Source organism: Agelaius tricolor, unplaced genomic scaffold (assembly GCF_023055355.1).
Source record: "Agelaius tricolor isolate 1412-34295 unplaced genomic scaffold, bAgeTri1.0.p SCAF_20, whole genome shotgun sequence".
In the NCBI taxonomy this organism is placed as follows: Eukaryota; Metazoa; Chordata; class Aves; order Passeriformes; family Icteridae; genus Agelaius; species Agelaius tricolor.
In genome coordinates, this window is record NW_027269280.1 from 3,306,758 (window position 1) to 3,334,425 (window position 27,668).

Below are 27,668 nucleotides of genomic sequence, written 5' to 3' on the forward strand. Positions count from 1 at the left end.
GGGGCCACGGACCGCAGAGCCGACGGCTGCGAGGCGCGGGGCACGCTGGGAGGTGTAGGCGGTGCGGCGCTGAGGCGGCACCGCTGCGCTTGTCGTACTCACAATGGAGGGAGGACGCGCTCCTGCCCCCAGAACCGGCACCGCTCCCGATTTTGGAGATTTTCTTCCTCTTCTGAGAACGGGTGAGCGGTGGAGACGGCAGCGTGCAGGACAAAAGGATTTGGAACAGGGTATCTGCAGCAAGGCCCCTCACTGCAATATTTTACACAAATCCTACTTCAAAGGAACCAAAGCAAAACCTCCTTAAGTTTTCTCTTAAGTGGTTTATGGGAGTTCGGCCCAAAGGACAAATTACTATATGACCTTAGAGAAAAAAAAGTCTTTATTATTAACCAGTTTTTTTGCACTGGATTATGTGCCTATTGGCCCAGACCGCTAAATAACATCTACACAATGTTTCTTTCATGTTTCAAGAATTGAAAATAACTGTACAAGGTTAAAGTACAAAAGTACACAAGACAGTGGACACGAAATATCCATGTATGAGCTCTTCCCATCTGCTGCTTGGTTTGAAAAGTAGAACTTTAACTAAAAAATACTGTCCTCCTCTAGTTCTGTCAAGTTTAATGGAAGTGGGTATAACCTGATTACAACACTAACACCAGTATCACTAATCTGATATTTACAAAAAAAATTGTATTTTTCAATAAATTAAAGTCAATGCAACACCCATGCAAGCTAGAATGCTAGCTTTTTGGTGAACAAGGACCCAACATGTGAACAAGAACCTTCCACAGTCTCAAAACTTCAAAACAGCCTTTTTTGTTTGTTTGTTTGTTTTCATTTTTCAAACTGCATCCATTCCTCGCATGGAAGATGTGAACCCCAATCCCATTCCTCTTTGTGTGTGAGTCTGTGATCTGGCCATTTCATACTGTGCATCCAGATTTCTGAACACCTCCTCCTGCTGCTTCAGGGTTTTGTAACTCTCCTCATCCACGGAGCTGCAGCCAGCTTCATCCTCGCTCTGCAAACACAACACAAACATCAGCTCTGGCAAGAGAGGTTCACAAATTCTGTCACAAGTAAGAATTCAAGTATTTGGGTTTATTGATTTTTGAATTAAATTCAAGTTTAGATGCTGCTTTTGAGTTTAATAAATACTTAAAAGCTCTTAACTACATCAGGTTAACTTAAAATCTTTACTGGATAAGGTACACTAAAATAGAAAGTGAAATCATTATCTTGCAATTAATCAACTTAATTACATATTCAGAATTCTTTACCTTAATGCCCATCAGTTTTCTGAATTTAACATTTTGGTCCTTGTTTCCAAAATTTAGTTTTTCCCATATTTCTGCAGACTGTGATTTGTCCTGTTCAGATTAAAAAAAAAAAAAGTGTCACCTTTTTATATAAGACTCCATTAATAGCACAATAGAGCAGCAAGCAAAGGAGCAGTGCTGGAGACAAACCCATTCTGTACCAGAGCTGGAAGTAAAAGGTTTCCAAGTCTGACATTGCTCCTGCAGCATCCTCACAGCAGCTCTTTGTGAGGGAAGCTTTTCTAACCATAATGTTCAAAACACAGAAATGTTCCTTCCTTTGGCATTTCCAAAGGTCTGGAAGCTTGGTTAGAATTCAAAGTGATGGAAAAATGAATTTGTTTATTGCAATTGATCAATATCCAGCACAATTCAGGAAGAACTGCCCAGAGAGCCCTCAGGGCTCTGCTGCCCTCCCTTTGTCTGCCACCATTGCCATGGAAACTGGTTTGTTTTTCACATCTTCGGGAACAGTCTGTAAAGGTAAGGGAGCTTGTTGTGTAACTGCTGCAAGATGGAAACAGCCTAACAAACACCCCTTTACCAGAGGAACAAAACACAAAAATACAAATATTATAGTGGCCGTTTTCCCCACAGTATCAGCAGGCAAAAGCTCTACTGAAATCCAGCAACTTTCTGGAAAAGCAACTGCCACAGGTGCCTTCCTTACTTCACTAATTGCAAAGGCATTTGACAGAGCACAAAAACCTGAAATCTTATTTGCATTTCTGACTTTTGTTAGGGTTAATATTGCATTACTCTGCTCCTGAAAAGTTACCAGCAAGGTGGACAGATTTGCCTTTGAAATTTGCAATTGGAGAGGACACAACCAGCACATGAGAAATCTCTGCAGTCCCAGCAAAGAGAGGTTACACATTCCATCCCTCAGCCATTCCCTCCCAGTAAAGGGAGACCACCTGGGTTTGATGCTGAGCTGCAAGCTGTAGGTAAACTCACAACAACAACACTAAGATCCAACTAAACCTCTGAAGCTTTATCACACCCAGGGTTTCCTTGAGTCTTGTGTCACAACCATTTATCACTGAAGGAATAATTCTCTTAGTCCTTTCACTCCTAAATCACAGCATATTCTGAGTTGGAAGGGATCCACAAGGATCATCAAAGTCCAACTTCTATTTCTACTGAACTTTTATTTCAGACTGGTATTAAAACTTGCTAAGAGATATGAAACCTGGAAATAACACACACCAGCATCCTTGAACTGAATGCAAGCTATTCCCAAACAAGTGTTCCCAAACACTTTTCCCAGATTTGCCATAACCAGTAAGTTGAGATGCACAAAGGTGTTTCTGTAATTTTTTCACTTAAATGTTATTATCACTCACTGGGGGCAACAGCTAACTGGGGACAATGGCTAACTTGACAACAGCCACTTCCCATGGCACTCAGATATTCTCTTTCTTCTGCTGCAACCTGGGCAGCATTTACAAACATCATGAAATGCAGACTGAAGGTACAAAGGTAAGAAAAGCCAACATTTACCCCTTCCTTTTTGCCTTGCCAAAGCATCTTCCGCTTTTTCTCTTGCTCAGCGAATTTCATGGGGTTCACTGCTGCTGGGTTGTAATAGCTGGGCACAGCTATGCCAGTCTCTGCCAGTGCCTTGGCCTGGAGTGCTGCCATCTGAGCTGCCATGGCGATCTGAGGCGTCACCTGTGTCCCCGAGGCCAGCAGAGCGGCCACGTTGATGACGGAGCCTCCTGTGGCTGCGGCCGCTGGGGAGCAAAGGGAACTTGTCAGGAAGGACTTGGGATTCTGGGGAAAAACCCAACACACACAAAAGCCAACCACCAACTGCCCCAGAACCAAAGGGAAAGCCAAACCACCCAAACACTTCCCTTCAATAGAAGTTGGAAGTGCACAGGGAACAAGTGAATGATAAAATAGATGTGATTTCTGAACTAAGGAAAATGTCCCCAGGAGTTTTAGTAAACCAGAAGCTACAAGTGCAAGTAAAGCACTTTGTGGTTCTAAACACCCCTGAGCAAACAGCAGCCCAATGGCCATCATGAAATCATTCACAGCCCAAACATACAACAACATTTTTCTTGTACACTCAGCAATTAGTAAGAAATCCCAAGGTTTTGTTTCTTATTTTTCATTTTGGTGGTTTTCTAAACATTTCCTAGTTCATGTTGTTTTTCTTATTAACAATTCCATAAAGACAACCTGCCCATCTGTTGGGTAAGACTGTAACACTCCTGTAACCTGAGCCTATCTATCTTCCACTGATACCACTGCTCAGGAACTCATCTCATACACAAGCACTACCTGCAGCCATTTCCTGTTGCTTCTGTTTTTCAACCATTTCCTTCTCTCTCTGTTCTTGCAATTTCTTCGCTCTTTCCAGCCTAGAGATACATGAAAATAAAAACATTTAGACATGCAAAATCAACATCAGGAGCTTATTCACGTCACAGATCATCAAAATGACCACAATTCCTGACCTTCTGGCTAAGGCCTCCTGTGCATCCATAGCTGTGTTTCGTCCCCGGAATGGCGGCGGGCTCGGGCTCCGGCTGTGGCTCCTGCTGAACCTTCGGGGCTTTTCCATTCTCTTCTTTCGCTCTCTGTAACCAAATTTAACACTTGCTAAAACAATAAAGGCACACATGCAGCTTCATATTTCAGAAAGTATTTGATCACAGCATTGAAAATTTGCTTTATGGTTCATGTGGAGCTCTCAAGAAAAGCTTTCAGAGAGTTTATACTGCAACAGTTGCCCTGTAAGAACACAGAGGTAAAGCTGAAGATTTCCAGCTGGAACAGAATGTGCAATTCTGGGTATTCATTCACCCTCTCATACTCAGTGTTCAGAACAAATAGATCTGCTCTAGAGATTCTAAATCCTAAGGAAAATCATCTAATTTCTGGTTAAAATTGCAAGAGAACTTGAATGAATCAAGCTAGAAGAATGTTTTAAAACCATAAGAGACCTCAAAGCACTGCAATTATGTTAATAAGAGGCATTTTGAAGAGGCCCCATTTAAGAAGTGGAGTAGTACTTCAGGAAATGACTGTTACTCTCCCCTCTGCATCCTCCTCCCTAAATGTGCTTTGAGGGACTCTCCTAAGCTGAACATGTGATTTGTCCTGGGTTTCTCTTGGGAAGAGAACTCTGAAGCATGAATTACCTGGAGCCTGCCCATCTGAAAAGAACACAGTTAAAATGTATTTTTAAGCAAAATAAAAATACCAAACATTCAGTTCAACTCCTCTTCACTAACCTTTTCCCCACCTCCTTCCAAGCAGGAGACATTCTTAGGACATCTGTATCTAATCCCATCTAAACAACAGCTACCCAAAACACACAGTAAAAGTGCTGTGAGCAGCAGTTCTCTGTGCCAGGATCACCAATATCTGCAGTACAAGAGATAAGGGTTTATCCCAGTTTAAGCCTCTGACACTGGTGTTTCAAACAAAGAAGTCACAGACACTGGAAGTGCTCAACAAAGGTTCATTTACAGGAGACATCACTCACACTTCTCCCAGATTTGCCATAACCAGTAAGTTGAGATGCACAAAGGTGTTTCTGTAATTTTTTCACTTAAATGTTATTATCACTCATTGGGGGCAACAGCTAACTGGGGACAATGGCTGACTTGACAACAGCCACTTCCCATGGCACTCAGATATTCTCTCTTTGTTTGCAACCTGGGCAGCATTTACAAACATCATGAAATGCAGACTGAAGGTACAAAAAGATCCTTGTTTACATGACAAATCTGGTAGAATGCAAAGGAGGCAAGACTTATCTTTTCAGAGAAGATGGCAAGATGCAGATTCAGGCACTGGCAAGTGACAGATCTGCACTCCTGAGATAAGATGGAATGCCTGTTTCAAAGATACCTCCATTTTTCCCGTGCTGACTATTGTTGTTTGGTCTTGTCTTTGGTCTGTGATGCTTTATTGCACTGGTAAATATCAAGGAAATAAATATTTGAGCTTTTGTATTGAAATATTTCCATTTGAAACAAGCAGCTGCTGTTTTCCACCTAGCACTTAATCAGAGCCAAACCACTGAAGAACTGCCAGGAGGTTTTATGCACTCACAAACCAAAAGATTGCTTTAAATGCCCATGAGAACAAATCCCCTGAAAATCTGAGCTTGAGATTATGCAAAGAACCATCAAGAGAAGGTCAAGCTCTGCTTACAAACGCTTCTGTCACAGCCTGCTCACTGTAACAACAAAAACTGCCTGTCAGAAATGATGGAATCCCTTCCCAGGTGAGTTTTAACAGGTAAACTCCCACATCACATTGCTCTGGCCTGTGCAGAGTTTGCCCTGAGGACTGCCCCATAAGTCACCTTCTCTTCCAGACTTGTCTGAGCCCTGAACTTGATGAAGTGTTCCAGCTCCAGGTAAAAAAGATTTATGCCTCATTTACTTCCATCCTCTAGGATTTGTGAGACACAAACATAACTTAAAAGAAAAGGATTCCTGCAGTATGTCTACCAGCATCCCACAAGGCCTGTTTCCAGCTGCAGAAATTCCTAAGCTCTAACTATCCCTTACTTTTTCTTCCCACATTTGATGCTCTGTTTCAGGCAACTTGAATTCCACTGCAGAAGCCAAAATCTATTCTGGGACAGAAGTTTTCATGGAGCCATTACACACAATGTTCAAAGTAACTTTTAAACAGAGCACATTATCTACAATAACTGGAAAAAACAGGGAGCTGAAGCCTTGCACAACATGCTGAATGTAGCTGAAATGCCATCCATTAAATACAAGTAACTGCACCAACTGCAGACCCAGCTCTACTCACCCCAGCTCAATGTTTGGTAGGAAGTGCATGTCAAAAACATGACACAAACCAGGGAATTCAACTACTTCTTCAGAAAGGTTAAGTCTTCTGACCACTTTCACAAGGGATGTTGTAGCATTACACGAGTGTGATGGTTAAAACTCCAATGTTCCACTGTAATGCTGAGCAGTCATAACCAGGCATAGAACAATTAAAATATTCTGGTGAAAACACTATGAAGAGAACTGGAACAGTCAACACTTTCTAGCAGCTCTGCAGGGACACTGATTTTCATTCAAACTCCTTTCAACAAAGTATCTGTAGCAGTCATTAAGTTGTATTTCAGCTTCACCCTTGAGAAAACCCTACAGGGCATTAAGAATGCAGAGGTGATACAGAGGTTCTACACCAAAATACTGAATGCATTGTCAGTATTGGAAAACATTAACTTCTACACAGAGATGAAAATGGCAACTCCAGCATATCCCAGGTGAGGTATGGAAACTTCACTCTCAAACAGCCCCAGACCAAGCCAGAATGTGTCTGGATCAAGTGCTTCTAGAATTTAAGGAAGAAATCAAAGCACTCAGGGAGAAAAATTAATGTGATAAATATTCTCAAGCTGCACTTGACAAAGAGGAGCTGGTAATCACTAACACTGAAGATTACATTCATATCAGAAATAATCTGAACCAAAATTCATCTTAACACCATACCAACTGCCACTTCACAGAAAAACTAAGTTGACTTTGTGGAGCTGATCAGAATTAGCTTCTGATCTATTCATCTGCTCTGACAGCCAATGATTCCCAGTTAAACTTTCCTTTTATCATATGTATACAAAATGAAGGGATAAGTACAGCAGTATGCCAACCACACTACTGTTGTATCAAACACAGGAAAGGTCACCTGTATCTTATTCTTCACTTCTTCCCACTAAAGTACTATTGCTAACAAGAAGCCACACTATGAAAAGCCAAGAGCTTGAGATGCTTCAGCTGCCCAGGATAAATGTTTCTGTAAGACCAAGCAAACTGCCCAGTCCTGACCCTGCTCTCAGTACTGATGAGAAAAAGCCAAACACATTGAACTGCACTGAACAGCCATGACCTGGCAAACCCATCCCATCAGCCCAGCACAGAACGTCCAAGCAAGCACCACCACATACATGGAGGGTAACACTCACCTGCTTCTGCTCCTAGTTCTGCTTTTACTCCTGCTCCTGTGTCTGTGCCTGGACCTTGACCTCGAGCGGGACCTGATCCGTCGCTTTCTCTCTCTGCTGCGGGATCGGGATTTTTTCCTATCGCGACTTCTGCTCCGATGGCGTCTGAAACACAGGCCCTGAATCCTTACAGGTGTCCAAGTGCAGTTTGTACTCAAGGACTCACACAGGGGTTTGCCCACAGGGCAAAATGCATCAGGCACGGTGGGGAGACTGCACACCACACACAGAAATGCTCATGCCCAGAACTGGTTAAGCTGTAGGTCTGAGGATGAAATGGGAAAGGAACCAAAGCCCACCACCAGCCACAGCTGAGCTGTAGAGTTTCTGTAAATGACCATACTCATCAACACTGCTGTATTTAGCTGTTCACTAAAGTGTAGACCTCAAAACAAACACAAAGCCAAACGAATCTGATGCAGGAGTCTTAAATCCAAGGCAACACAACCCTGCTTTTCTCCTTGGTATTCCAGAGCTTTGTGAAGAGGTGCTCAAGCTGCAGCCTGTGAGTCACCTCCAGTCCCTCAGCCTGTCAATAGCCAAAGCTTGTTCCTCACTACCCTGTCTGCTGTACATCCCTCAGCTGCACAGGGAGAAGCTCTGCTGGCAGCAGCCTGCTTGTCCCAGGCAATTTTCCTACCCTCAGAATGTGCTGGGTGGGCTACCAGGCAAGGAGGACTGGCCACACTCCCTCTGAGGAAGCTCTTGATTTAGGAGGTAAAGAGCCATGTCACTGTAAGGTCTATATGCTTTCCTGCCACTGAAAATAAGGGATATTTAATAATCTTTTTTGTATTTCCTATACCAATTATAAATGTGAGACACATCCCTATATAAGGCCTTAGTGCAATATTGTACTTTTAGTTTGAAGTCATCTGCAAAATAACCACCTACAAACACACTACCCAGTGAAAACTGAGACATGCAATGTAAACTGATGCTTTACACTGGGTCAGGAATGGAACTCTACAGGAATTCCCAAGATGGCTTTTGGAGATGCACTCACACAACAACCACGTGCAGCAACTCACCTTTCCCGAGACCTGGATCTGGAATGACTCCTCCCTCTGGATGACTTTCTCTCTTTGCGTTTATGCCTCTCCTCACCATTTTCAGATGAATTTAGGCTGTCTCTTCCCTTGTCAGAAGAATGCTCTTTGTCATTGTGATCTTCAGATTTGTGCTTCTTGGAGGACTTCTCTTTGGATTCATGTCTTCTTGCCTGTTTTAAGAAGAAGTTGGTTCTTTCAGGAAAATAGTGCAACAAAGAGAGTTAGTATGGGCATCAGAAGATAAAAATGCTAAGTTGTGATGCAACATTAGTAACCTTAGGAGTGTGACTCAATGATGAGCCATGGCTGCTTTACCTAATGCCACCAACTACCCAAAGCTGTAAATGCACACTATCATTTTTCCCCCTTTTCCCTCCTCCCACTGTCTAGAAAGGATTTTAAAGGTATCCATCCAAGTATCTTTACAGTGCTTCCATATAAGACTCACAGCATTATAACAAAAACCTGTCATTTTCAGTTACTGTCTCCATTCCAAGCACTTAAGGACCTATCTTAAAGAACCTGACAATTTATGAATATGCATATATATAAACACAGTTGCAGTGATTATTTAGTATTTGCCTGAGCCTTCCATGTAGAAAGTTACTAAAATCCACACGTAGTTCCAGACAAACTATTTTGCTTTTAGAATGAAAAAAAACCTTCTAGTCATCATTAGGTTATTATTTTCTAGAGCAAAACTCTCTTCAGTAACTTCCAACAGTTTCTACAAAGCAAAGTGATAATTTACATGGCTGACATCCCATTTTTAGTATTTCAAATGAACATGCATCACTCAGACTTCCCACAGTAGTTTGAAATTACAGATTTGCTGCTCCACTATACCGCAATTCCTTCCTGCAGTGCCTCTTAAAAAAAAAAAAGATCCCTTTTTATAGCTGCAATGCCAAAAATATTTAGCAAGGTCAGGCCTGATTTTTGCCAGTGCTTTCCTTAGAGACTAAGTCGTGACATCAACACCCTTTCTTAATATATCCAGTGTGTTCTGCAACCCTTCTGCACAAAAGCATAGCCCATTCAATGTTTAAATAATGTTCTGCTCGAGTCACAAACTAAGCATGACACATTCGTTTTAGATAAATCCCAATTATCCAGAAGTTGTTTGTTTGATTTTCTTGCTTATCTAAATATGTTAACTATTCATAAAATCTTTTCTTCCATCAGAACTCTCTCTCAAATGAGTCTGGAGAAGATGCTATAATTGGTTTTTACCCATTTGCCCAAGCCTAATTCTGTATTAATATGTATCCACTTCTAAATATATTTGATTATTGTTCTTTAAGTAAGCAAGAATATTACATAATTTTCCTGCTTTCACAGTATTTTATTCTTAGCTCCTTTAATAATCAGTTCTTACATTTGAGATTACCTGCACACTAGTTTTAAGTAGCTATGTATATAAGTAGCTGTTCTCACATACTAAGAAGAATTACTGATATTCAGCACTCAGTCTACAGACAGAGATTAATCTTGTAAATGAATGACAACAGTACATCTACTGTGGGAGATCATTTCTCATCTGTTCACTCTGCAAAACTTAAAAGCTGCTAAATAAATTGTGTAAGATTAGATCCAACAGCCTGGCAAAGCACTGGACAGGATTTTAAACAGGTTTTTTTTTAAATAATTAAAGAAAGTCTTAGAATTTTTTTAATCACATTTTCCAGACACACACTTAGTAATAAAACCACCATTATATCCCATAACGGATTTAAGATATTTTTAAGGGAAATATGAGTTTGAATGACTAATAGTTACCTTATCATGAAGTAGGCTTATAATTTTGCTATCTGAGTCTGCAGCGTCTTCAGTTCAGTCTCTTCGCGCATTAGCACGCTGAGTATGATTTATTATAGAAATGTTATCATGTGAGCTAAACAATAGATTATTCAATTTCACAAAAACTCGCCTAGATTTTTCTTTCCTCCTGTTTTTTTTTTTTTTTTTCTTTTTAACAGAGCTTCCATTGGGATGGGGGAAGGAGACGTTCCTGACCCGGGTTTGAAGTTACAAAGTGCCTTAAGTGTTCCAGCCTATGGCCCCACATGGCTTAAGCTTCTTTATGACTATTTCGATGCTGCTGCTTTGCTTGTTTCAGCTCTTCTCTGGTGTGTGAGCCAGTTATTTTTAAGGCATTATCGATGCTGTCTCTTCTCACTCCCCTATATATTCACACACACACTTATTCATTTATTTTAAGAGACAGCCCTCTGAAATTTTTGCTGCTACAGTCGCATTTCCAGCTGACTCAGCTTGTTTGTCAAGCTATGACAGCCTTTACAATTAAAGGATGCAATAAACAGAGCTCAGTCCGATGGCAAATTACTTTTAATACACCTAAGTAGACAGGTATGCATTATTCAAAGTCCTGAACACTGACCAGGAACAAGGCCACCCAAGGCTTTTGGATAATGGAAGCTCTGTAAAAGTGTTCAAGAACACCATTCTACTTCTCCACATGAACTCTCTCTTTTGGATGTTTCCACAAAAATATTAAAAAAAAAAAAAATAAAAAAAGAAAGAAATTAAGTTACTAGTTTCTGAAAGCATATTCTATAAAACTATTACCTTGTCAACATGATGGCTGCAATCATGCTTCACTATGAAAGGCTCTCCATATCCATTTTTAAGCTTAAAGTTCTCAATTTCTTGTACTTACCATAAAGTCATTTCTATAAGTTTACACATATGTGCATTACTACAAAGATACTTTTTAAGATGTACAATTACCTAAACGCTACAAAGTGTTAATTACCTCTTTGCTTCTGCTCCGGCTTCTGTGTTTTCTTCCTTCAGTATCTGCAGAGGAAAACATTTGCTGTCATTTACCAAGATAAGAGGAGATCACCTGGCTCTAATCTTTCCAGCTCCTTTCAGTTATTCCATCCCTCGAAGGGATGGATTTATAAAGATTTAAAAAGCAAACAGCACCATTTGAGTATCTACTGCAGAAAGCAAACTCTGGCTGTCAGTTCCAGTGCTTTGCATTTATTTAAGCTCTGACAGTGAAAAACTAACCCACATCACACTCCCATCATGTTCTTCTGCCAAGTAACTTTATTCTTGTTACAACTATGCAAAAGTATCCCAGTCTATGCTTATCTAATCAAAATGGAACAAAATGGGACAGTTTCCTGTTTGGTGTGGTCTGACCGTGTCCCCCCTCCCTGATCCCCTCAACACTGATAAGACTTTTCCCTCAACAGTTTCAGTACTTAGGATACAACCCAAAAGTGGCAGATCCATTTTTTCCCCAATTCTAACAAGTCACTAGGGCTAAGTCTGTCTATTTTCCCCAAAATTGCTTCTGAGAGAATTCAGCTGCCCAAGAATCTGCTCCCATGCAGGCCTACCTGACTTCCGTCTCCTCTCCCTGGAGCGCGAGCGCGATCTCGAGTGGTGATGCTTTGATGTTCTGGGGGAACTGGAGGCGTCTGATTGCTCCTTTTTCTTCTCTCTTTCTGGAGAGGACTTTTCTGGGACTACTCCATCTCGTTCTGTATCACTACCCTGCACACGAGGACAGGATTTTTAAGAAACAGAAGCTTAGGACTGAAAACCAAGGAAAAAAGAGACATCTAATTTTTGGTTTTGTTTTTGTTAAGATAACGTTGTGTTCACCCTTGCAGTGAACTGTGCAACTGCATGCAGATTGATTTTTCAAGATTTTAACAAAGAGAATTGATATAAAGTTCACATTTTATTCTCCACTACATGAAATTGTACTTTTCTTTTCCCATGTACTCCTGAGAGTATCAGTAACACTAAACTCTGAGGCAGAGTTTTTTCTAAATGGTGTTTGGAGGTCAATCACTTTTTAGCATTTCCATGACCAGGATTACTTAAGGTCAGTGCTGTCCCAACAGATCTGGGTGACAAGTTTGGGCATCACTGAGGCACAGCGCAAAATGCCCAGAAAGTTCTGAAGCATGGAATGAACTCTGAAGGGAAATGCAGGAAGGTGCATGAGGAAACACCTCAACAGTATCTCTGCAAAAAGATTTATTTGTAGGAGACCACACACAGGTCACTTAGACCTGTTCCAAGATGACATTTTTACCAGATAATGAAAACCAAGATGTTCCTTCCACTCCTTCTAAACCTCGATGTAGGAGGATTAAATCCAAAGCCTGATTTGTGACACCAAGATAACTCTGTGACTCAGTGTGTGAGGGGGAATGGGTACAAGTGGTGCACAGTGCCCTGACAGGAACAGAGCGAGCAGCACACGCTGAGAGGGTCAATGTGCTCCCAGGAACCATCTCACAGCCTCGCTGCTCTTGCTCTCATCTCCTCTCCAGCCATAACCAAACCCTCTGCACAACAGAAGTGGGGCTGCAGCAGATGTCACTAAGGACAACGTCTGGCCCAGAACTGCTATTTAAGAAGACAATTTAATGTAGCACTGACTTGAACGTGAAGTTTTCCACCAGCTGCAACTGGCAGGATGGTTTGCCAACTGAACAAAACAGGAAAACCTCTCAAATGCTCATTTATATCCACTGATTTGAAAATAAAGCAGCTACTTTGTCTTAAACCTCAACAGATATTACAAACTGTCATTAGTACATGTGTGCTCATAGCACATTTTCTTCATGTAAATCTTTGGATTTATATTTCAGCTACTACTGTTTACATTGTGAGGTTACTTGAGAAGAATGAGGATATCAGCTCTGAGTGTAAATCAGGTGGGATTTCAAACATGCTATCCAAGTGAAACCGAGCCCACTGCCACGATTTCCAAGGCTACCAATGCCTTTATTTACACAGTGCTGCTCGTTAGTGCCCTTGTGCCCTGCACCTGAGGGAAATCTGTGCTACAGAAAAAAACCAGCAATTAAAAACCTGACAGAATTCACTGAGATTATTCTCGGTTCTCAGACTAGCACCAGGCTCAGTGTTACCTCAAATAAGGCCCTCACCTACACTTTAAGATGCTACTGCTGCATTTAGAAGTTCCTCTAAAGTGCAAAAACAAAGTAGTAATAATTAAAGTCCTTTTACAGAAAAAATGTACCTTACTCATAACAGCCTAAGTTATATAACAAAAAAAGAAAAAATCGTTATATAAGAATTCATTTTCTCCAGAAGTTTTAAAGTCCCCCTGGCTCTGTTTCACCACTGATCAAACTTTCAAGACAAGAACTTTAGCTACCGGATTAGACACCGCAAAATGCTTAAAGTCAGCTTCAAAAAGTTTTATCGCTTTCCAGCCCTGCTTGTTTGTTGGTTTTTTTGTTTTGGGAATTTTTTGCGCTCAAAACTATTTAACAACTTTTGAAAAAACTGACCACATCAGCTTAACTTTTTGGCAACTCTTACTGATTCTTCAACACAATTAGAGGCGAAATATCTTTGTACACTACCAGATCACAAAATTTTTTCAGAGAAAATAAAACCGCACTTAGACCCTGCTTGAACATGAAGGATAGTGGTAACTACAGCAGGGGCATTTCCCATCGGTATTAACCATAAAAAGCAGGATGGGAGCGAATTAATTGACTGCAAAAAAGCCTGTGACCAAACACAAAGAAAAAGAGCGAAGAAAAGTAGAGAAAGGAAAATTTAGCACGGCCCAGACACCAGGTCGCTCCCCTCACAGGGAAGCTGCGCCCCACAGTCCCCACGAGAAACGCCGGTACAACCACAGCACTTCTCCCCACAGCCATGGATCCACCAGGGCTCAGTCCCAGGGAGTCGTCTCCTCTCCCCAAGCCCCGAGGAACGAACCAGAAACTTCTGGAGACGGGGATCGAAGCGCCGGGAGCAGCGCGGCCGCCCCTCCCCGAGCCCATCATGGCGCCGCAGCCGAAGGCGCGGCGGGCGCCATTTTGTGCCTCCGCGCACACGGCTCCCGACCGGGCCCTCCCCGGCTCTGCCCCCCACAGCCCCTTCCCCGCCACCCTCGCCCCAAAACCCGGCAGCGACCGCCGCTCACCGCCATGACCGAGCGCCCGGGCCGCCGCCCCTCAGCAACGTCCTCGCAGGGCTCGACCTCGCTCGGCTGCGCGGCCACAGCGATCGCGCGGCCCCGCCCGCCCTCAGCGCGGGTGCCCGGATGTGGCGCTGGGGGGAGCGCGGGGGAGCGCGGGGCGTTATGGGCCGGGGAGGTGCCTTCGAGTTCGAGGAGGTTTGGCCGCAGTCGCGACCCGTTGAGCCTGTCCCGACTCCCGCCAAATTGAAACCCAGGAGAAGACGAGGGGGCGCAGTCAGGGGAGCGGGGGAGCCCCGAGGGGACGGGAGTGTCACCGGTGAGGGGATCGGGGTATCCGAGGGACGGGAGTGTCACCGGTGTGGGGAGCGGGGTACCTGAGGGCACGGGAGTGTCACTGGTGAGGGGATGGGAGGCACGGGAGTGTCACCGGTGAAGGGTCCCTCTGGAAATAGCGATGTCACCGTCGCAGTGAGGGATTGGGGTCCCTGTGGGCAGGGGTTTGTCACCAGTGAGGGGATGAGGGTCCCTGAGGGCAGTGAATGTGTCCCTGTGAGCAGCGACACTCACAGCATGGTGGGGACCACTGGCAGTGAATTTAGTTGGTGAAATCTCTTCTCCCCAAGCTGCCTTCAGCCAGGCCGGCATCCACATTTGGCTTTAAATAAACTCCTTATCCTCACAAGGCTTCTTGTACACAGCGTCCCCATACAGCAATAAAACGAATAACTTACCTGTAGCCACGTAACATTTTAGAGCTGTATGCTCTACAAGGTGTTCCTGAAATGTTTATCCCAGGCAAAGATGTGGAACGAGATCGAGCTCCTGCTGAACGAGGACACCGGGCAGCTCCCGGTGGGGCTCGGCCAGGAGTGTGGCACCGCCTTGTACCAGGTGGATACCCTGCTGCAAATCACATCTTCAGAGAAGGTACAGCCCGTCAAAGCCGTGCTTCTGTCTTTAATTAATTTGTCTTTTTTGTTTAATAACTGCCTGGGCTCTTTTGTTGTGTTTTCTGGAGTGAAACAACCTTTCCCTTGCCAGGTCTCTGTGAACCCCCAGCTCCAGGCATGCAGCTCCAGGGATGGCAGCATTGTTGCTGTGGACAGATCTGTGGCACTTCTGGACAGCACTGGGCTGTCTCTTCTCATGCACATCCAGTTTGGTGAGTTCTTCCCTTTGGAATTCCACTTGGCAAGTGAAAACTGGCTTTTAAAATACCTTGGTTTGTACTGGAAAACGCAGCAAGTGTCTGACTAGGCTGTAAAGGGAAGCATTATAACAAGTACCTAAATAATAAAAAGTGATTTTGGCTTCTGAAAGCAATAAACTGTTTCAGTACAATTTCATTAGAATCCTTTCTAAGTTCTCACTGGATACCAAAACCACTCCCTGTAGGCCTCTTCCCACATTTCATTTAGTCAGAATAACTGACTAAACTTTTGAAGAAATAACTTTTGAAGAAATCTGGGACACAGTGTTGTCCAGTTCTTGTGTTAATATTTATTCATGAAACCCAAATCTTAACATCTGACATTTTGCCATGAATCTTTTCAGACACTAACGTGGATGTGGTGGGTATGTGTCAAGACAAACAATTCCTTGTGGTTGGTGAGAGAAGTGGCAGTTTACATCTTATCCACATCCCATCCAAACAAACCTTGCTAACAAAGGTACAGTAACTTTTCTATTTAATTTTGCTCAGAACATTTTGTTCTCAGACTTTCTGGAGGTTTTTTAAATAATTTTTCCAAAATACCAAAGTACAAACATCCTTGGCCTTTTTGACCACATGTTCTAACTAAACAGGTGAAATGGGCACTTCTGTTCCCATGAGTAATGAATAAGGAAAATCTATTTAGGAATGGCATGCATAAACAAGAACCTTCATTTAAAAAGTTTAAAGTTTGAACTGATGATCAACATTTCAATTTTTTTTTGTGAAATACAGAATAATAGTCTTTATGCTGTTTCTATTTTAGATTTTAGTTGAACAATCTACAAGTGAAAAAACCTACTTAAATCTCTTTTTTGTTAAAGATAATGCAGATGCAGGTAAGAACTGAATGATTTTTTTTCTTTCCCTTTGTCTGAATTTTTGTGATTTTGTTCTCCTTTAATTGCTCTCACGGAAAGAGATTACAAAACAAATAATACAGAAAAGCATAAAGAAAAGTTAATTTTATGTGCACAATGCAAAGAAAAGTTGTAGAAGATTCTTTATCTCACTAATTATTTTACAAAAGCCATAGGAAACAAATACTCAGAACTCAATACCTTTTTCTTTTGAGACTGTGCTAAACATAGGAAAAGGCTTAAAAAAGGAAGAATTCCCTCTCTCTTCAATCAGAGTTCAGTGGTTCTGTTCTATGAGCTCCCAGCCCTGTTCTGTCACAATAGAAGATATTATATCATATATCTATTATTCTGCTCCTAGTTAGAAATGACAAAATTGTCATTTAAAATAGTTTCATCTATTGGTCAGATGATTTTTTGGGGTCAGTTATTTCACTGCCCTGTTTACAAGCAAGTCTTCTCTTTACTTGCTCTTGAATACTTCAGTTTGAAATATTTCTGTTGGGTTTTTTAGGTGTTTATCACCTGTTCATCCTCACAAGCAATGGATGCTTCTGCATTATGTGTGTCCCTCTTGGAAAAACACAGGAAGGTAGGATGAGCTACAGACCCCTTGGGATTTCATTGGAACAGGGAGACCTGTATTCAAAAACTCCCTTTTTTGCCTTTTTAAAATTTTGAAAAATTTATTTAACACTGATTTTATTTTTTTTGTAATATTTAGCAATTGAGAAGATGGACATGACTACAGCAAAGCAAGTAAGAAACACCTGCAAAACTGGCAAAATTGTTCAAAGTGCAGGGTTTGTCACCAAACTTTGCTCTGTGCATTCCATTTACCAGTCCATCATTCCCCTCATGGCTGTGATTGTTACTTTTTCTGTACATTTAGAAGTGAGCAGAGATTTTTATCCACTGCTTCTATAACCAACTCTTTTTCTTCCCCATTTGTGGCCATCCCTGCTCTCCCACCCACAAGTTACAAGGACAGATAAAGACAACTTTCATTGCCACAGGAGAGCATCACAGCCTGGGCTGTCAGGATTTTGTCATCAGCAGCTCAGTGAACAAAATCCATCTGATCATTGGGGTAAGCACTAAGAACACCAACAATTTCCATGGGATCAGTGATGGCAGTTTTGGATCTGCAACAAACTTTGTCTCCAGAAATTTGTGTCTCTTTTTCAAGCAGCTCTTCAGCTTTTTTGCACTGTTTTGCTTTTCATTTCTTTCACTGTCAATTTTAAGGTTGTCACTTGTGCAGCCTGTCCATGGTTTTTCTCATAAGGAAATAACTGCTGTCATTTCCAAAATGACTTTGTTGTGATGGATGAGGGGAAAATATTTTCACCCCGAGTTTCTGAGCTTAGAAATCACCAGTTCCTGGTCTGTACAGGCTGGATTGTTTACAGATTTTATCCTGGAGCTCACAGACAACACCAAAGCTGGCAAGAATCTTCCAATCAGCTTCTCATTCAACAAGGCCTGCTAAAATAACAAGGTCTAATTCAACAAAGCTTTTAAGCATGAATTAAATACAGCAACTAATAAAGAAATTAAAATATAGACCTGCTTTGAATGTCATTTGCAAACTTGCAAATAAGTTCTCTGAGTTGATTTTTTTTGAAGGCTGTTGAATTCAGTGGGATTTTCCTCAGTAGGCCCAGAGTAATTTCATTCAGCTTTTATGTTCTGTGAGAAAGAAACGTGGATATTTGGAAATACTGTTTTTCCAAGAGCCAGAAACTGCTGAGTGTAACAATCACTGCAACAAAGGCTGGCCTTGAAAGGAGAAGGGAAAAATGATAAATTCAAAATAAAGAACTCAATGGTTTTTTCTGAAGATCAGTAGAGGACTAAAGTTAAATTGAGTTTTGCAGCTTTCCAAGTTACAAATCAATGGTAGAAGGAGTCAGTGGTCAAACATGTCCTGTCTAACCCCATTTTCCTTTGCCTCTCCTCTCAGGGTAAAGGGGATTATGTGCTCTCCAAATGGGAAGTGGACCCCACCAATGCCATGGTGGCTGCTCAAAGTTTTGCTGATTCAAGTCTGATCCAAGGTAAAGGAGGTTTTATCTTTTTATAGACAAGTGTAGATTTCATATTTAATTGCAGAATGTACTCTTTTTTGGTTATTTCATTGTTTTTAATAAATTAATTTCATGAAATTTCATTTTCATCGATTCAATTCATTTCATTGGTTTTAATAAATTCACATGTACCAAACAGAACATTTTTGTAAAGGCACAGCCAAAATGTGGGCTCCAAAATTGCAGTTTAACTTAGTTACATAAATCACAATTCACATTAAGCTCAACTTTGCACAGTCCTAGGAATTCCATGAGGTTAAACCATGAGGTTTCCAATACTTGGTTGTGTATTTGAATATGTTTTTGCTTCTGATACATATCTCAAGAAAAATTATGAATTTATGTGAGTATTCATATTTTTAGGTGCTGCAAAACTTCAAGTCCTTGACAATCAGCTGTTTGTTTTGGATACAGAGGTATGGGTAATGATTTCCTTTAATCTTCACTGTACAATGCTCTTGAACCAGCTTATAAACCTATTTTTTAAGGTTTAAAGTGAAATCTCTGTAAAATGAAGGTTTACAGAAATTTAATTTCTGTATATAAATACAGAAATTATAAATAATTTCTATTTAAATTTCTATTTAAATTTGTATTTACTTATATCAAGGGCATCTTGATCTTCCTGTGGTATTTTTTTTCATTCTACTCCTATTCATTATTTTAGCCAAGAAATGTAGTATTTTGCTCAAAAACTGTCTTCTATGAGGAAAATATAAACTCATGTCTGATTTTTTTAAATCTAGAACATCTTAAGCACGTGGGACATTTATTCCCTCACCCTAATTTGGGATTGGCCTTTAATACATATTGAAGAATTTCTTCTCACTACTGAGTCAGATTCCTCTCAAGTCACATGGTAAGTGAAGAGTTATTCCAGCACCCACCCTGAGAAGTGAAATGTTGTCTGGTGCTGTGATTTCTATGAAATATCTCATTGTTTTGGCCCAGATGCTGCTGCAAAACATCATGTCCTTGTTAGAAATTCCTTTTCTTAAAAACTAAGATTAAACAGAATGTGTGACAAAGTGTAACTGCTGTTTTAAAGTGTGAGGAAGTGCTAGAAACTATTCAGCTACATATTAAAATATAAAGGGATTTGTTGTCATGGAATGCAAAATTTCCTAAAACAAAGAAACAAAAATATTTCACAGTTTTAACCTCAGATTCCTACAGCAAATTTTGCTTTCTTTTCTCTCTTTCTCATTCATTAGGCAAGGGCTTGCCAATGTGAAACTGATTGTGATGACAGTGCCAGATGCCAAACAGGTAAAAAAATCTCCTGTTCTGTGTTCTGCTCCTTAATTGGGATGCAATTGCTCATAGGAAAAAAAAAAAAAAGGGAGAGAGGGATGGAGGTGGCAAAATATTTGGGGCACAGAGAATTCTGAGGAGCTGAAATCCAAGCTGAAATGTGGCCATTTACATCTCAGGCTGTGGCTGTTGGGATTCTTGTGGGGGTGTCCAGGCCAAGCTGGGCCTGGCTGGGGTTTTCTGGATGGTTTGGGGTTTATTTGTTTGGTTCTTTAAGGCAGGCAGACAAGGAAGAGCAGCAAAATGCATCATTGTCATTACAGCTGCCATTATTGTCATTACAGCTGCCATTATTGTCATTACAGCTGCCATTATTGTCATTACAGCTGCCATTATTGTCTTCCAGCCCTTCCCAGGTTGCTTCAGAACAATATCCCTGCTGCCACAGTCAGTGCACTCAACTGAAATCAAATACCAGCATGGACATTGTGCAATTGTAAAAATCAGATTAAACCTGATTAAACCTATACATAATAGGCCTAGAGAGAGGGAGGGAGGCAACATCTGAAGCTTCATTAAACTTCCTCAGACTGGAGATCTGCATTCCATAAAAAGTCCTACAAGTACTGCCTTCTAATTCCATAGGAATTCAGAAATGCTTCTGCAAATATCACTCTCTCACCAGAAAAAAAAAACATTTCTGACTTCTTGGTTTGTTTTCTCCCTTTTGTTTTTTAATAGATGAGAAGCCTCATGGTTTTTGCATTGCCCACTATGCAACAGCTCTACTCTCTGCAAGTGTCTCCTGTTTCTTCCCTTGTTCAAAGTGGGATCTGCACTGTAGGTTTTGATGATTTTTTTTTGTTGTTCTTTGAAGAAATGCAGTTGTCTTAATATGTGTAAGTGCTAAAGAGGGTAGTGAGTTATTCTTGTTAGGTTAGAACCAATTTCTGCTAGAAACTATGCAGGAGCCACACAAAGAAAGATTAAGTGATGTCCCCAAAGGATAGAGAAAAATGTCCTATTATGAAGCAAAGTGAACAATTTCAATTTAGTCTGAGGTCACTGTTTAACACTGTTTAACAGCACTGTTTAACAGCACTGCCAGTGGTTCCTGCTGCTGTTGCAGCTAAAAACTGAGGGAAGTTTTTAAAGTTCTCTTAGCATAGAAAAATGCTCTGGATTTATTTGGAATTCATTTCCCCTGGTGGTTTCTGTCATTGCTCACTACAGGACACAATACACTTCTTGGAAGGAATTCATGAGAAGCATCAGATGTAAGATAATACTTTGTTTGTAACTATCTCATTATTATAGAAAAATGGCAGATTACTTCCACAAAGAGTTGATAAATTCACAGAATTCCCTCTCATCCTCAGGCCCTCTGAAGACCCAGTTTCTATAGTAGTGATGAGAAGTTTAACGGAAGCCTTGCCAGAAAATAGGTACTGGTTTCTGTGAAAAACCATTGTATTATTATTATTTTTTTAAGCTGGACTTACATTGAAGTGATTTATTTTATTTCCTCCCCAGACTAAGTCGTTTACTGCACAAACACAAATTCACTGAAGCAGAGAGTTTTGCTCTTCAGTTTGGACTGGATGTTGAGGTGAGTTGTTCATTCATGAGAAACTCATTAGAGATTAATGAGTATAACTGAAATTATGAGAAGGTCCTTGCCATATAGTCCAACAGAAAGTATTAAAAATATTACAGATCTTACCAAGGCAGTGGAATGTTATCTTAGAAAACAACTCACCATATTTGTATTATTTTTTTCAACAGCTTGTCTACAAAGTAAAGGCAAACACTATTTTAGAGAAACTGGCCTCAGCTTCTCTTGGGAGTTATGGCCAGGAAGCCTTGCTGGATCTTGGCAATGAAGCCAAAGAAAATTTGCAAAAAATTCAGGTTTGTTTGCATTTCTACCCTCTCTCCCTACTAAAACAACTCAAATGTTAAAGGATCTTGGGATTAATGTCAGTTGTTTCCTTATGCCCACAGGACAGCCAGTTTGTTGTGAATTACTGCATCCATGCTCCCTGGCCACTGCAGGAAACCACTCGAGAAATGCTGAATTATGCTAAAGCCAGAGTAAGGGTTTGATTTATTTCTATTTCTTCTACTCTTCAACTGCTATTCCACCCTTCTGTACAACTTGAGAGGGGCACAGAGCAGTTACAGTCATTCCAAAAGGCAAAAGTAAAGGCATTGTAAATCCTGTGTAACCAAACAAAAATCCTTTGTAACCAGACATGAAGAAGCAGCAACTCTTGTTCCAATCTCATTCTTGGTATTGCTCAAGGGCAAGAAAGAGCTCACAGTTTTATTTCTCTATCACAAAGCAGGGTTTAGTTTTGAGTAGCAGTTTTTTTAAGTACCTTTAAAATATTAATTTTCAAACTGAAGCTCAAAGTAGGTCACATTTTTTGGTTTTATTTTAGTCTTATCAAACAGAAGCAGAGAGATACACAGGATCTGTCTGATCCTCCATCCATGCAGAAACCCAAGCAGGTTAGACTGGGCCAGGTTAGATCCAATCTAACATTGTAAAATCTCAATTTACAGGGAATTTACAGGGTCCTGACTTCTTGCTCATGTCTTTACTGCACTCACAGTCCTGTCTGGCACATTTGGAGTTGTCAGCCAAACCCTTTCATGTCCTTTTTTCAGATTTTGAAGAAAGATAACAGAACCAATGCTCCACCATCTGATGGGGCTCCAGTATCCATAGCTGAGGTGAGGACAAATTTTTTGGATCTACAGTCTCATATAAACAATTGTAATGTAGAGTTTTACAAACTGGAATTTCAAATTAGAACTGTAAACTGTTGAATTTTTAAAAATCTAAGCAAAATTAAATTTTGTAGTATGAAAGAGAACCACAGTAATGACAGATTCAGAAATAAGCCATTCCTTCAGTCATAGAAAGATTCAGTTTCAGATGCTCCATAAATTGAAGGCAGAACCTTTCCTAAAGTACTTTTGGGAGTTCCATTTTGGTTTTTGTTCAGTCCTGTTGTAAACTGGCCTCATCTTCCTTCCAGGAGAATCAGGGCTCTGATCATGTAATAGAACAATATCTTCAGCCAGATATTAACCTTAAATCTCATCTGCATTCAGGTGTTGAGAGCTCAGGCAAGGCTTACAACATTCTGTGAAGCTTTTGGACTAGAGAAATTCAGGTTGGTTTGTGTTTGAGATTCATAGTAAATTTAATTGTGATTGTTAAGCCTGTACCACTGAAATTAAGATTATTTTTTGGTTTTTAATATGAATTCATTGAACTTCAAGCTCTTAAGTTTCCCATCCTGTGCTGTGGAGATGGGAGAATGCAGAGGTTGAGTCATCCTATACATTGAAAACATAAATTATCTGTTGCACATCCACTTAAACAGTTGGGATTTTTTGGTTCAATGTGTGTAGGAGGGATTGTGGTTTTATAACAAACCCCAAGTACCACTCCTGTTGTTTCTTACAACATCCAGCACTAGGCAGAGAGGTTTTGAAGTTCTCCCCAGTTTCTTTGTTAGTGACATTTAACAAAGCTTCTCTTCCCCCTCACTTTTAGTGGCATTGCTTGGACAGAATTCCTGAACAATGAGGATATGTTCAAGATTATTGTTTTTCAGCTGGAAGAAGGAAATTTGCCTTGTGCACAGTACCTCTGGCTTAGGCATCAGGTGAGGAGGTGGCCCAGAATCCCTGCATTCATGGAGGGGTTAAATCTCTCCAATTTTCCAGCCCAATTTCACAGGAGCTGTTACAAAACAGCTCCTCAGAGAAGCAAAGGTGCATGGCAGCATCTCCTCACTTATCACAAAGATTGCCTGCTCACCTGGATGCTCAGGAGGCTTTTTATTGATTTAGGAACAAACTGGTATTTCTGGCGTCAGAATTCATATTTCTGAGTCATGGCAATTTGATTTATTCTGCTTGTAATCTCACACTCACTTTTTTGCAAGCACAGCTCTCAGAATTCAGTGGATTTTTGCTGCCTGCCTTAAAATCCTTTAAAAATAATAACACAGACTCCTTACTCTGACTGCCACATTTAAGATTGTGTGTGTTTGTGTGCTGTTATTTTATTTTTTAGTGCAGGACCTTCAGTTCCACGTCTGCTGTTTTCTCACTAAGACAGAACCATAGAATGAGTGTGCCAGTAATAGAACAGTGTTATTTGTAAAGAAATTCCTTCAATTAGATCTTTTTTTAAGAAGACCAAACTCTAGTTTTACTGAACAGAACCTAATTTAATTTCTGTCTATGACTACTGAGATTTTCTCTTTGTGAAATTTGCTGGCTCTTCCTATTAGTAAAACAGCTTTACAGAGTACCAGATGAACATTTACTCCATGGGTTTGTAATTGTTCTGGTCTAATATTTTAGGCTGATTTTGAAAGCAGCTTTGATGAGAAGATGCTGAAGGATTTGCTCAATGCCATCCATTTCCCTGCTCCTTTGAAGGAACTTTGTGTGTGGCTTAAAAATTTTGTGATCCCTTTCTCAAGAAGGGTTGTGCCAGATGGACAGGTGAGACTGACTTAAGAACTGTCAATTGTCATTTTCTCACACTAAGAGGATTTTACTGATTTCTGAATGTCAGGAACTTCTTCCTCTGTCTTTCAAATAGATTCTTTTCCCTAGCATTTATATTTGAAATTATTTCTTTAGAAAGAAGCTTCTAATGGCAAATTTAACTTTGATAGATAGCATAATGCTACTTATAACTGTATTTTTTTCCAGAAAATATTAGCAAAATGGCTGGAGCAAGCTGCTCGAAACCTTGAATTAACTGACAAGGTAAACCACACTGCAGAAACTTGGCCTATCCTGTATTTCTAGATGTATCATATGGTTTGCTAATATCAATTCTTTTGGACAGGCAAACTGGCCTGAAAATGGACTCCAAGTGGCAGAGATTTTTTTTACAAGTAGAAATCAAGGTGAATTGGGAGTGACAGCTTTTGGCAAGTGGACTCCTTTGGTAAGAAATGTAACAAAGACAAGAATTGGCTACTAAGAAACCTCAAACAGTTGCTGTGTGCTGGAGCTGGAGTGGAGGATAATTACACCACTGGTGGCTTTGGTGAAGATTGCATTCTCATTCCATGAAAGGAAAGAATTCCAATTTTCTTGTGTTTAATGATTTTAAAAGAAGTAGATGACAGCCTCTCAATGGCCTTGTCTCCTAACATTTCACTTCTCAACACTGTTTCAGAGGTGTGGTGACTGTGAGGAGATACAGAGGTTAAAGAAGCTGGTAAATGATTTACAGGAATTGAGAGATCTGTACAGAAAATACAACTGCAGGCTGGCATTCTGTGATTTTGAAAAGGTAACACTGCAGACACTTGAAAAAGTGCTTTTCAGGTTGTTCTGAAAAGGAGAATCTTATAGCATGTAATTTAAAATCAGACAAAAGAGAAATCCTGATGGATGTGGGTTCAATTTCCATCCATAAGCTGCTGGGACTATTTGAGAAGTTGTGTTACAAATTTTCCTTCAATTCAGGTTATAAATATAACCTAAGACACTGAGAAGCTGTGGCTCAAACTCAGTGGTTTGCAGATTATTACAGATCATTACTGTGGAACAAGGATTGGCTACAGAGAAATTGAAAGTACAACTGAACAAGAAAAGCTTTGTAGATGAAGGGGTTGATTTGAGCTAGAGAGGGATTCTTTAAAGATTCTAAATCTAAAGACTCTAAAGAGGGAAATCTTTCAGTTGATTTCAGTGGCCTCTGGATGTTGGGTTATGTATCAGAGATGAAAATGGCCTTGCACTGACAGGAGGGAGGTTCTAACATGGCCTTTTCCCACTTGCTGCCCAGGAAAATGCAGCCACTCTTGTGTTTCGCATGCTTGATAAAATTTTGGCACCAGAGCTGGTCCCATCAATTTTGGAGAAGTTTATAAAGCCCTACCTGTGTGAACACAACCTGCAGAAAGATGAGCTGCTTCTACAGTATGTCAAGGTATCCATATTTTCTTCCTTTTGAAGAAAGCTGTTTCAACATCAGGAAGCAGAAGCCAAGTCTGATGAATGTTTGAATTTACAACTGAATTTTAGGCCCAGCTTTTAGATTAATCCTATTCCTGTCAATGAACTTAATGATAGTCACCATTTCAGTTATGAAACAATCCCTTAAAGCCCAGAAACCTTCACACTTGGGTTCATATTATGAGAACTCCTGTCTTTTCTGATTTCAAGTGTTCTGATCACCTTTATTAAACCCAGGAGCTGCTGGAGCGCTGTCGGACACGATCCATTTCTGTCTTTGAAACCGCCTGGGAGGCCAAGGCAGTGGCTGTCATTGGCTGCATCTCTGACACTGAGGTGAGTCTGTGCCATGAAAGGCACCAAGGGACCCCAGCACATCAGTTCAGAGCAAAAGATGATTTTTATGTAATGCTCTGAGTACATTTTTACTGAGTACCATGAAGAGAAGATAGTATGTTATGATCTTATCTTCTTATTCTATTTTAGCCATCTCCCCTGTGGTATTTTTTGAGGATATAAGTGTAGCTGGGATGTCATCACATGGAAAACACACCAATTTTAATATACATGGAACCAGAGAGTCATGAATGACTGCAATCATTTTCTAATTGAACTTGACAATCATATGAAGCCCTTTATGCAAGTGAAGATTGGGCAAGGAAATAAAATACTTCCCTAAAGGGATCAGTCACACATGAACAACACTTCAAGGGACTAGTTTGAAATTTATTTTGCCAAGTGAGCTGTTTGTGTCCTTTTTGCAGCTGAAATTTGATGCAGTGCTGCAGATAATGCATGGGGCTGTGGTGCCATGGAGTGCAGCAGTGGAGCAGCTGGTCAGGCAGCACCTGGAAATGAATCATGCCAAGTAAGCAGCATCCTCTTGGCTGGGGAAATACTGTGTGTGTGTGTGTGGTGTGGTGTGGTGGTTACATCCCACAGCTGGGGGGAGCAAAGGAATTCATGAGGGTTGAATTTGTTCCCAGAGTGAAGTTACTGCAGGAAAGTTACAGACTGATGGAGATGAAGAAGCTCTTGAGAGCCTATGGGATAAGGGACACCAATCTTCTGAAGGACAAGCAGATGATAATGGTAAGTTACCAAGAGTTCAGATTTCTCCAAAGGTGAAGAGCAGTGAACAGCACTTGGTGATTTATTTTTACCATTTGAGTTGGGTTTTTTAAACATCTCCCCTTCATTAGAAGACATGAATATTTCTGGAGAAATTCCTCAATATCACCAGACAAATTTTCAGAGTTCCCAGGCTAATTCAGTCCCCAACCCTGTTTTCTCCCACTTACATTTCAGTCAGCTTTTCTTTAGATAAAGAAGTTTTAAGCTTCCAGATAACTTGATACAAACTGAACAATTCCATTGGTAAAGGAGTTTGTATAAATTAATTCCTTTGTTATCCTAGACATCCACAAACTAAAGTCCCTTTCTGTTTTCTTACAGAGGCTTGTCAGATACATTCTCAAACAAGACACCCCCACTTGCCTGGAGGATGCCTTAAAAATTGTGGAAGCCTACCTGCTGCCCACTGGGGAAGTGTATTTCCTGAGGATGATGGACCTGATTGCCAAAGGAAGGGTAGGGAAATCCTTCATGGCAGTTGATTCTGGAATTTACAGACACTGAGGCCTCTTGACAAAGCAGGGATGAGTTTGCTGAAATCTTATAAGCAGTTTGTAGAAGTATTTTTAATTCAAATTGTTAATTTGATGCCTAAGTGCCTTAGCAGCAATGTTTAGCATTGAAAATGAGTTCTTTGTCAGAGTTTTATTCTTCTTTTGTGGCAGAATAGGGTGTAATACACCAGATGAGTTTGAAATTGAAGTCTCTACACATTTTCCTGTATTGTTATTTACCCTCATGGCCATTGTGCAGCCATTGCAGCAGAACAAGAATGTACACATA

The 27,668-nt window shown here is 40.7% G+C and overlaps 2 protein-coding genes across 5 annotated transcripts in view; one reads left to right on the forward strand and one right to left on the reverse strand.

The window, feature by feature from the left end:
* Window positions 1–364: 364 nt before the first annotated feature.
* Window positions 365–14,459, reverse strand: RSRC2 (arginine and serine rich coiled-coil 2). Of its 2 annotated transcripts, none has more exons than XM_071445101.1 (10): window positions 14,332–14,459; window positions 11,747–11,903; window positions 11,149–11,192; window positions 8,352–8,542; window positions 7,282–7,425; window positions 3,794–3,916; window positions 3,618–3,697; window positions 2,829–3,061; window positions 1,287–1,376; window positions 365–1,027 (listed from the first exon to the last, which is right to left on the reverse strand). In XM_071445101.1, exons 1-10 carry the CDS (start codon window positions 14,335–14,337, stop codon window positions 848–850), a joined length of 1,248 nt encoding a protein of 415 aa, XP_071301202.1. In that variant the 5' UTR covers window positions 14,338–14,459; the 3' UTR covers window positions 365–847. The 2 variants fall into 2 exon arrangements, with proteins under 2 accessions (XP_071301202.1, XP_071301203.1); XM_071445102.1 differs by lacking the exon at window positions 14,332–14,459 and adding an exon at window positions 10,152–10,229 and having other exon boundaries at window positions 8,352–8,564; window positions 11,747–11,843.
* Window positions 14,460–14,519: 60 nt separating this feature from the next.
* The window catches only part of KNTC1 (kinetochore associated 1), a 32,630-nt gene continuing 19,481 nt past the window's right edge, over window positions 14,520–27,668 (forward strand). The window contains exons 1-30 of one of the 3 annotated variants that reach the window (XM_071445096.1): window positions 14,520–14,644; window positions 15,124–15,255; window positions 15,370–15,490; window positions 15,883–15,998; window positions 16,308–16,380; window positions 16,916–16,993; window positions 17,126–17,160; window positions 17,381–17,491; window positions 18,368–18,461; window positions 18,855–18,907; window positions 19,238–19,350; window positions 19,706–19,760; window positions 20,487–20,585; window positions 20,979–21,022; window positions 21,125–21,190; window positions 21,279–21,354; window positions 21,531–21,656; window positions 21,750–21,839; window positions 22,419–22,484; window positions 22,869–22,930; window positions 23,317–23,428; window positions 24,135–24,278; window positions 24,492–24,548; window positions 24,631–24,732; window positions 24,967–25,083; window positions 25,582–25,725; window positions 25,989–26,087; window positions 26,516–26,619; window positions 26,738–26,843; window positions 27,207–27,341. In XM_071445096.1, the coding sequence (XP_071301197.1) occupies window positions 15,130–15,255; window positions 15,370–15,490; window positions 15,883–15,998; window positions 16,308–16,380; window positions 16,916–16,993; window positions 17,126–17,160; window positions 17,381–17,491; window positions 18,368–18,461; window positions 18,855–18,907; window positions 19,238–19,350; window positions 19,706–19,760; window positions 20,487–20,585; window positions 20,979–21,022; window positions 21,125–21,190; window positions 21,279–21,354; window positions 21,531–21,656; window positions 21,750–21,839; window positions 22,419–22,484; window positions 22,869–22,930; window positions 23,317–23,428; window positions 24,135–24,278; window positions 24,492–24,548; window positions 24,631–24,732; window positions 24,967–25,083; window positions 25,582–25,725; window positions 25,989–26,087; window positions 26,516–26,619; window positions 26,738–26,843; window positions 27,207–27,341 (2,724 nt within the window). In that variant the 5' untranslated portion in view covers window positions 14,520–14,644; window positions 15,124–15,129. Of the gene's footprint in view, window positions 14,645–14,731; window positions 15,256–15,369; window positions 15,491–15,882; window positions 15,999–16,307; window positions 16,381–16,915; window positions 16,994–17,125; window positions 17,161–17,380; window positions 17,492–18,367; window positions 18,462–18,854; window positions 18,908–19,237; window positions 19,351–19,705; window positions 19,761–20,486; window positions 20,586–20,978; window positions 21,023–21,124; window positions 21,191–21,278; window positions 21,355–21,530; window positions 21,657–21,749; window positions 21,840–22,418; window positions 22,485–22,868; window positions 22,931–23,316; window positions 23,429–24,134; window positions 24,279–24,491; window positions 24,549–24,630; window positions 24,733–24,966; window positions 25,084–25,581; window positions 25,726–25,988; window positions 26,088–26,515; window positions 26,620–26,737; window positions 26,844–27,206; window positions 27,342–27,668 lie in introns of those variants that run through there. The other 2 variants (XM_071445097.1, XM_071445095.1) reach the window with 2 other exon arrangements.

Excerpts from the sequence above, each read along its gene's own strand:
- RSRC2 (XM_071445101.1), bottom strand. Across the intron at positions 7,426-8,351 it reads AGATCCAGGTCTCGGGAAAG|ACGCCATCGGAGCAGAAGTC; the intron begins GTGAGTTGCTGC and ends CCTGTGTTTCAG. Across the intron at positions 1,028-1,286 it reads GAAAACTGATGGGCATTAAG|AGCGAGGATGAAGCTGGCTG; the intron begins GTAAAGAATTCT and ends TTGTGTTTGCAG.